We start from the raw sequence: 9582 nt of genomic DNA on the forward strand, positions 1-9582 counted from the left end.
CTTTACTCACTGCGACCCTCCCGTTCCAGTCAACCCGCTCACGGGCTTGAGCGCTTTCACACCAATACCCCCATCTGGCAGTGGGAGGAATGCCTTTTGCCTTCTCTTTTCTGCCCATGTTTAGCCTTTACTTAGTTACTTGGAATCGACTGTCCGTGAAGTAGGACGGACTTTGGTACCTACTGTGTGCACGGGCTGAATGAGTCCTCGCCTGTCCCCACCACCGCCTCGCACCTCCTGGTGCTGCTGTCACAGGCGGCTTCCCGCTGCGCAGCGGCCTCCCTGCGCTCCCCCCTAACGAATGTGGACTCACCATCTGATTCTCTTTTTGGTGCTCTAGGTCAGGATGGCTAACTGGTTGGCTCCCCACATGGTGCCCGACATCTACATCACACCTTAAAGAAGCCGAAGAGAGAATTTTAAAATGTAAGGTTTTCCTGTAAGTTAACCGAGCTATTTACTGAACAGGTCCCAGACAGCGCCTTGCCCTGGAGCTGGGGCTGGAGTCTACGGTGTGCTGGTTGTTGGCTAAAGAACTGTCCCCCTTCCATGTCATCTGCCGGCACCGAAATACCGGGGGCGGGGATAGCAGGGGTTCTCAGACTTTTTGGTCATGGGTCCCTGTTGTGCTCTTAAATTCCTACATACCCAGAAGAGCTATGTTTATGAGTTACAGTTCTCAATTAAAACAGAATCATTGAAGATGTGATAATTTATTTTAAAATAATAGTAATACACTTACTACAGGTTAAAATGTATAATATGATTATTAAAAAAAAAACACTTTTCAAGTGAAAACATGATGCGATAAGTTCATGGTCTACCAGTTTGCAACTTTCTTCACTGGACAGCAAAATCCGAGGCAGCTGGATTCTCCGTCTGCTCCCGCATTCGGTCTGATGGGTAATCAGCTTCCATGTGGCCTCTGGAAAATTCCACCCAGCAGAGAATGAGAGTGAAGAAGGCAAAGTCTTAGTATTACTGTGAAAATACTTCCGAGCCCCTGCATCGCCAAAGCCCCCTGGTGTCCCAGACTGCACTTTGAGAGCCGACGAGGTATCCCAGAGCAGCCGCGTTGTACAGTGGGACTGAACTAGACTGGAACCAGGTGGCCCACATCTGCCACGAGGTAGTTACAGGATCTTGGGCTTGTTACTACACAGCTTCCTCCCTGCAAAGTGAGGGCAGGACGAGCCTTAGCATTCCTTCCGGTTCTACGATTTTTTAATTCTACGTTTACAGTGGAATGGACACTCTTTGTATTTCTTCTGAAATTTATCCAAGCGTGCGCCCGCCAGGAAATTTCCTGCTACCTGCGGGTGCAGTTCCGGGCAGCGGTGTTTACTGGACAGTTTTGCTCTGATACAATCTAAGGAGTGGGTCAGGTGGTGAGGTGTGAGTGAGCGCCTGTCTGCGCTTCTTTGCTGTCCTCTGTACCAGTCATGCATTTTCTCGTTTGCATTTGAATGATCCAGGACTAGGTGACCATAGTGGATATACTCTTTCAAAGGGATAATTAACCATTTTGCATGGATTTTAACATGAAGATGGATTTCTATTCACTTCATATGTTTGGATAACCTAGCTCTCCACAAAACTGGGAAAGTTGTCATTGTGATTTACCAAAATAATAACAGTGTGTTAGGTTAAAAGGTGCTTTATGCTCTGTCTTTGCGTTAACAGCTGTGCTGGTTACCTCTCTATGCAGGGTTCTAGGGGTACGAGTGGGACGGAGTCTGGTCTCGGCTCCAGCATGGGAGCGGGTCTCTTACCAACACTGTGGGTGGCTTTCTCATGTGGGAGTGCACAGACATCCGGCTCAGCCTGGTGCTTGTGCCAGACCACCTCCTTTCCTAAACCAGTGGCATCCGCACTGGGGGCATGAGCTCTGTCAATGTTCCGAATGTGCCCGGGGTTTCCTCGTCGCTGCCACGTGTGGCAACAAAACCTGAGGTTAATTCCTTGGTGAAGGACGGACACTACTGTTTCTCAGGCCACAGGTGAACACATGCAGATAATTAAGGGGCACGTAAGTGTAGCTACTCAGTTGCCAGTTTACTGTAAGTGACTTCGGATAGTTTCATCTTTAGGTAGTTGGGGAGGGGCAGTTTTAAGCCTTTAGTCCTATAGCATTGGAGCAAAGAAGAGTGTTGGTCTCAGAAGTGGGGTTATGTACGTTTTCTGGGAGATTGCAGGATTTGTGCTCTGGATCTGGTGCCTCATTCTGAGAAATCCCCACCGTACCCTGTCTCCTTGTTTTTACACACACCACTGAGCTTCCCTAAATTCATTATTGTTTTTCTGGGAAAAACGATTCCTTTGAACCTAACTTCAGTCTTCAATGCTTAATATGTTAAGTGTTCTATACACGCAAGGTGGTATTCTTTTGTTATTGTCTGCAAAGCCAGAGACCTCAAAATCCTGGGTTCGGTAACTGCTAGTTCCCCTGTAGGTCTACAACTGTAATATCATGGGCTCGGTCACTGCTAGTTCCCCTGTAGGTCTACAACTGTAATATCATGGGCTCCGTCACTGCTAGGTTCCCCTGTAGGCCTACAACTGTAATATCATGGGTTCGGTAACTGCTAGTTCCCCTGTAGGTCTACAACTGTAATATCATGGGCTCCATCACTGCTAGTTCCCCTGTAGGCCTACAACTGTAATATCATGGGTTCGGTAACTGCTAGTTCCCCTGTAGGTCTACAACTGTAATATCATGGGCTCCGTCACTGCTAGTTCCCCTGTAGGTCTACAACTGTAATATCATGGGCTCGGTCACTGCTAGTTCCCCTGTAGGTCTACAACTGTAATATCATGGGCTCCGTCACTGCTAGGTTCCCCTGTAGGCCTACAACTGTAATATCATGGGTTCGGTAACTGCTAGTTCCCCTGTAGGTCTACAACTGTAATATCATGGGCTCGGTCACTGCTAGTTCCCCTGTAGGTCTACAACTGTAATATCATGGGCTCCGTCACTGCTAGTTCCCCTGTAGGCCTACAACTGTAATATCATGGGCTCGGTAACTGCTAGTTCCCCTGTAGGCCTACAACTGTAATACCCATGGGCTTGGTCACTGCTAGTTCCCCTGTAGGTCTACAACTGTAATATCATGGGCTCGGTCACTGCTAGGTTCCCCTGTAGGTCTACAAGTGTAATACCCTGGTAGATGGGAAAGTTAGGAGACCCAGTGGTTTGCCCAAGACTTGGCCATGGGTATTTGAGGCTTGTCTGACATCTTCCCACTTAAATGTAAAACAGTTACTTAGGATTACTTGCTTTAGTAAAATACATTCTTTTCTTTTTTATTGCTGACATAATAAAGGCTAAAATCACATGACTGGGTACCAGATGGTTTCTAGATTATGAATTTTGGTGGCTCTGAGACTACTCCCCTTCTCAGAAGCGGCGATACTAAGCAGAATTTCTGTTTTATGTTTTCACTAGGTGTCCCCAGCACATACAAAAAGGAATCTGTTCGTATATCTAATGGAAATAAAATATGGACACTGAAGTTCTCCCATACTATTTCCAATAAGACTCCACTCGTGCTCCTCCATGGATTCGGAGGAGGCCTCGGACTCTGGGCACTGAACTTTGGAGATCTTTGCACCGACAGGCCCGTTTATGCTTTTGACCTACTGGGCTTTGGACGAAGCAGTAGACCCAGGTTCGACAGTGACGCGGAGGAAGTGGAGAATCAGTTTGTGGAATCCATTGAAGAGTGGCGGTGTGCCCTGGGATTGGACAAAGTGATCTTGCTTGGGCACAACCTGGGCGGGTTCCTGGCTGCTGCGTACTCACTGAAGTACCCATCGAGGTAGGTGCTGCTGGCAGGAGAGCGGTTATCGCCATGGCCGGGAGAGCTGGCCTCCAGTCCCTGCGTTTGCGAGCTGCCGTCTGAGCCTTACTTGGTGGTCCTCTCCTACAGGACCCCGTGGACCAGACAGGCTAGCCACTGGCCGGTTTAGAGGCCGACACAGCGCTCGGGTTCTCTCGTGACACAGACTGACTGTGGATAGGCCGAGGGAGGGCTTCTACATTGGGCGGATGGGGTGTGCGATTCTTGTGCCCAAGGAGAAGCGTCATGATTCCCGTTATGATCACTGCCCTGTGTATCTAGGAGGCTGCGCTTTCCTGACCTCTTAACAGTGGCGAGCCATAGTGCAGCGGTGGGCGATCTGAGTGCTGATGCGATCTTTGGGACCTAGAGCAGATCACTTAGCCTCTCAACCTCGGTTTTCTTACCTCTGAAGTGCAGAAAATGTATTTTCAAAGTTTTTCCGGATTTTGGATTGTACAGTCCCGTAATACTTCTGATCATAAAACTACTCTTCAGAATCATTGAATTAATAAGCGCTTGCTTCAAACCCTTTGTGGTGTCATCATCTTTCTTTCCCTTATTTAATTTAAAAGTTTTTTTAGATTTTTGTCATAGGGTGCATGTGCTTGCTGGAGAGACAGAGACAGAGAGACAGAAAGTGAGAAATCACTCCTCAGGGGGGATGGCCACACCACAATCCCTTCTCATCCATTTTCCCCTCAGGATTTTGGGCACGCATGTACACACACCCGGTTTGTGTTTTAAGCTGGAGACTCAAACCGTGGTCGACTAAGTGGGAGTCCAGCGACATAACCATTATGCCATCTGCTGGTCCCACTCCCCCTTATTTTTTAATGTTACTGTGTAGTGATCTTGTTGCTATTCTGAGGAGAGATCATGTTTAAGTGCTAAGAAAATAGAAGGAAAAACTCATCCTTTTTTGGGGAAGAAAAACCAAAAAGTGAACATCAGCACTTGTGTCATATATACAATTTCCGTTGTTGTTAAGTTTTGCTCTAGGGTGTGTGCTCACTGAATAGAGACAACCATATTTTTCTGTGGAGTCATTTTTAAATTCAAATTGCAGCCAACTCTGGCATTCAGGCCGATGACTGCGACGCGGGGTGGTCATTTTTGGAGCGCTAAGAGCTGCCTGTTACATCACCCCAGGTGTGTGTTCTTTTATTTTTAACTTTTTTTTTTTGAAGAGATTTTTGCTATAGGGTGCGTGCGCCCGTCAGAAAGACAGAGAGAGACAGAAAGCGAGAAATCAACCCCCGTGGGGTTTCAGATCATTTATCTGCGTGCTTTCCTCTCCTGTGGTGAGGCCTGTGCTGAGCAGTTTGAACGAGCACCTCTTGAGAAGAAAAGAAAAGCCTTACTCCTTGACCTGGGCTGCAGGTTCTTGGCCTTGCCTAGTCACCCCCAGTGGCCTGCTTCTTGTTGTTTTGTTTTAATTTTGCCAGAGGGGACCTGTGCTTAGCAGTGAGAGACAGACAGGGAGCCAGAGGGAGGAGGGGAAAGCAACACCCAAAGGGGCATGGTCCTGCCGCATGCCATCGCCTTTCCCCACTTCTCCTTCCTGGCAGGATTTCGGACACACACACACACACACACACACACACACACACGGTGTGTTTTTCTTTTTTTTTAAATTTTAAATGTTATATTAATAATACTTTTAAAATTATAATACTTTTACATTATTATTTAATTTGCTACAGGCACCTAAACTGAGTAACAGAGGGAGAAAGCAAGAAAGCAAGCCACTAGGTCTGGGACTCAAACCAGTCGGCCATGTGGGAGTCCAGCGCCTTAACCACCACACCACCTGCTGGCCCGCCTGATGTGTTTTTCAAGTTTTGGGGGCAGGGATTCAAACTGTAACTGGCCCTGTGGGATTCCACTGCTTTAACCACGAGGCTGCGAGGCTGGCCCTAGAGTTCTGATTTTTTCCTTGTTTCTTTCCTCCTTCCGTGTGTGTATTCTGCAGACTTCCACGTACATTTTTGTTCTAGGTCTGATTGTCCTTGCTGCATGATTTCTGACTGGGACATCCTGTACATTTCATGACCAGGTTTATTCCTCCCTGTAAGAGTTTAGACCACGTGAAATGCAGTCCCAGTCCTCAGGGGCAGACCCTGAGGGTTGTAACCCGCTCCACCTTCACACTCCAGGCCAAGCTGACTGCTGTCATCTTTCCTGCTCTGCAGGTTCTTTGTTTTCCTCCTGTGTGGTTTGGATCAATCTCTGATTCTTGGCCCAGATGTCTGAAAGGATGACTCCCACAAGTTGTCTGGCTGGACCCACTCCTTCCCCTGGGTGTGAACTAGCAATCCCACCACGGTATCCTCTATGGAATATTAGAGTAGGGCTTCAATAATTATAGTAGTTTAGATATACCCTGAAATTAAATACCAGCTATCACTTAAGGAGAGGTCTCTCCACTAGACCAGGAGATGAGGAGATAGCCTGGGGACTTGCCCCCTGCGAGTCTAGACCTCTGATAGACTTTGTAGAAGAATCATTACTTGCTGCTCACCTGGTTCTAGCACTGCCTCGCCATATTTCTGCCCTGTGTGCTGTTCTCGTAGTCTTTTTTGCCACCATAACCAGCTTCCATGGTGGATGCTTACGAGTAGTAGACACTGGCCCTAGTGCTTTGCCTGGTCTCTTATTAAATGTCTTACAAGCAAAAATAAGCAACAGTTATTTTCTCAGATCTTTTACATGAAGTAGAAGCAGATGATACATGTCACTGCAGTTTAGACATTGTTGTAGAGTTTAAAAATATTATTTTTTTGCCTTTTTTTTTTTTTTAACCAGAGCTCTCATTAAGAATTTTTTTTGTGTATGTTTGTGTGTGAGGTTTTCCCTATAGGGTGTGTGCTCTCGTCAGAAAGACAGAGGGAGACAGAGAGACAGAAAGCGAGAAATCACCCCCCAGAGGGGATGGCCACACCGCAATCCCTTTTCCTCCATTCTCCTCTTGGGATCTTGGGCACGCATGCACATGCGCCCGGTGTGAGTTTAAGCCCCCGGGTCCAGGACTCAAACCATGGTCGACTACATGGGAGTCCAGTGACATAGCCAATACGCTAACTGCTGGTCCTGTCTCAAGAATTTTAAATGTGTCTGTCTATGTGTCTGGAAGAAAAGTTTTGTGGGACAATGTGCTTTTTTATGATTTTTTTTTTCTATTCCCAACAGTACAGGTTTATTAAAAAGCAAACCAGAGTGGTTCTAAACCTTTTAAATTTATTTTATTACCTAATAATAAACGATAACCTATAAGATCAATGTAAGAAATAGCAGAAACATTTTAATATCATCTGGGGGCCAGAAGAATCCAGGCTAATTCAACTCCTACGCTTTCTCTCTGATTATATTTTATAAAACTTGTGTATCCCTGTAGACGAGGACTGAAAAGAAGTGTGGAAAGATGTAATGACCCATTTAGATGGAGACCAGAAGGGACTGGAAGGGCACAGTAACCAGCTGTTCGCCGAGCGTCTGCCGTGTACACGCCAAGTTCCAAGACCCAGGGCCAAGCAGTACCAGGGCCTTCACTTCCTTTCGAAAACAAAAATGAAGGTCACCTGCCCTAGTATATATACTTTGACAATTGGTTAAACTGATGTTTTTGCCTAGGGAGAACGTGGTGAAGATCATATTAAACAAGGCCAGCCAAAACTAAGGCAGAAGCCACTGCTTACCCAGAGGTGATCGAGACCGCCCTCCCTCAGATTCCCTTTGCCTGCCCCTTCCTAGGTTAGCAGGGCAGGAGGAGCCGAGAGCAGGCTGGGCAAGCGTGCTTAACAAATTGGTGAAAGAATTAGCAGTCTGTCAGAGCAGGGTAGGTTGGGGTGAAGAGCTCGTCTTTCTCTCCAGGAGGTAAGTCGGTAGTGAACACTGGCTGCTCCCTAGCACAGACCTTCGCTGCTTTCAGACAGGTGTCTGTTCATTAGTCCTGCTCGTGCCTCTGGCTCTCCTTGTCCTCCCTGCACCACAGACATAATCGTGGGCTGTAGTAGAGCTTAAGGAAGTGGTCAAGATATGAGGTAGCCCGTGCCATTAGGAAAGAAGACAAAACGCTCATTCCTAACACCTTTCCATATACAGTCAGGAATGTCATATACAAGATAGGCTGGGAAAGCACGCTAAGTACACCGCTGTCCACACGTCCCCGTACGTCGAGTGTGCTACACCGACTGTGCGCGTCCCCGTACGTTGAGTGTGCTACACCGACTGTTCATCTATCCCCGTACGTCGAGTGTGCTACACCGACTGTTCACGCATCCCCGTATGTTGAGTGTGCTACACTGACCGTTCATGCATCCCCGTACATTGAGTGTGCTACACTGACCGTTCACGCATCCCCATACGTTGAGTGTGCTACACCGACTGTTCACGTATCCCCATACATTGAATGTGCTATACCAGCTGTTCATCTACCCCATATGTTGAGTATGCTACACTGGCTGTTCATGCACCCCCGTACGTTCAGTGTACTATACTGACTGTTCGTCTATCCCCGTATGTTAAGTGTACTGGATCCCATATGTTGAGTGTACTATACTGACTGTTCGTCTATCTCCGTATGTTAAGTGTACTGGATCCCGTATGTTGAGTGTGCTATACTGACTGTTCGTCTATCCCCGTATGTTAAGTGTACTGACCATCTGTGCATCCCCTATCCCCGTATGTTAAGTGTACTGACGGTGGATGTATGTTGAGTGTACTATACTGACTGTTCGTCTATCCCCGTATGTTAAGTGTACTGACCATCTGTGCATCCCCGTATGTTAAGTGTACTGACTGTTCATGGATCCCCATATATTGGGTTGTCTGAAAGTCATGAGTATTTTTCTACGTTTTTCTATGCAAAAATGCATCGTGGCTTTTCCAATAACTCAGTAGATTCAAGGCTATAAAACCTCAGGGCTATTACAGTCTAGAATACAGCGTTAAGATTAGCCTGGCATTGAGAAAAGTTCAGCCTTACCTTTATTAATACGAGTATTTTATGCTGCGTGGCTTGTTTTTAGGAGAGAGTCTTCTGGCCAGTGGCTCGTGGCATCTGTCCACACTGTACCTGGATGGGGAGATGTGGGTGGTCGCCCTCGTTCTTCCTTACCTAGCCTTGTCCTGGGCGGGACCCAGTGTGGCTCTGCCTTCTCCTCTCCAAGAGGGAAGACTGGCCTGAGTGCTTTCCCGCAGCCGGTGAAGCTGTGTGCTTCTGAGTGTGCTCTAAAGCGTTGGTGTGAAAAAGCGCACCATTCCTACACTCATCCTTTCTTACATGGGCTACAGACATAGGGCAGATTCTACGTGAGGCGTGATACCACCTGTGCCCGTGCTTTCGTTTGCTGGCCTTTCTGTTTCAGCTGGGACTTGGAAAGGACTTTAGACCCACCACCTGCTCACTCTCGGAATGTCTGCTGGCATCTGCAGGCGTCATGGTTACAGTCGGACACTCGTGTCAGGAGGACCTTCATGCTCTGTCCAGAGTCTTCATGTGTGAGCGCGGCACAGCCACACGGAAGTGCTGCTGAGTTCTGGTTTCCTTTCATCAGAGGTCTCTAGGACTAAAAAAACTATTAACATGTTAAACATTTTTAAATTTAATTTAATTTAATTTTATTTTTGGGCAATAGGGTACATATGCTTGCTCGCGAGAGATAGACAGAGAGAGGGAAAGTGAGGAAACATGCCCCAGTGGGGACAGCCACACCACAGTCCTTTCTCCTCTATTCTCCTC

The 9582-nt window shown here is 47.2% G+C and overlaps 1 protein-coding gene across 2 annotated transcripts in view; it reads left to right on the top strand.

Moving 5' to 3' along the window:
• Positions 1-340: 340 nt before the first annotated feature.
• The window catches only part of ABHD5 (abhydrolase domain containing 5, lysophosphatidic acid acyltransferase), a gene marked incomplete at its 5' end in the record, with an annotated part of 18812 nt that continues 9570 nt past the window's right edge, over positions 341-9582 (top strand). For both annotated transcript variants that reach the window (XM_014584701.1, XM_027768781.1), the window contains 2 exon segments: positions 341-426; positions 3446-3818. In XM_014584701.1, coding sequence (XP_014440187.1) covers positions 341-426; positions 3446-3818 — 459 coding nt within the window.

The sequence above is a fragment of the Tupaia chinensis genome, unplaced genomic scaffold (genome assembly GCF_000334495.1).
Source record: "Tupaia chinensis unplaced genomic scaffold, TupChi_1.0 Scaffold147500_1, whole genome shotgun sequence".
Lineage (NCBI taxonomy): Eukaryota > Metazoa > Chordata > Mammalia > Scandentia > Tupaiidae > Tupaia > Tupaia belangeri.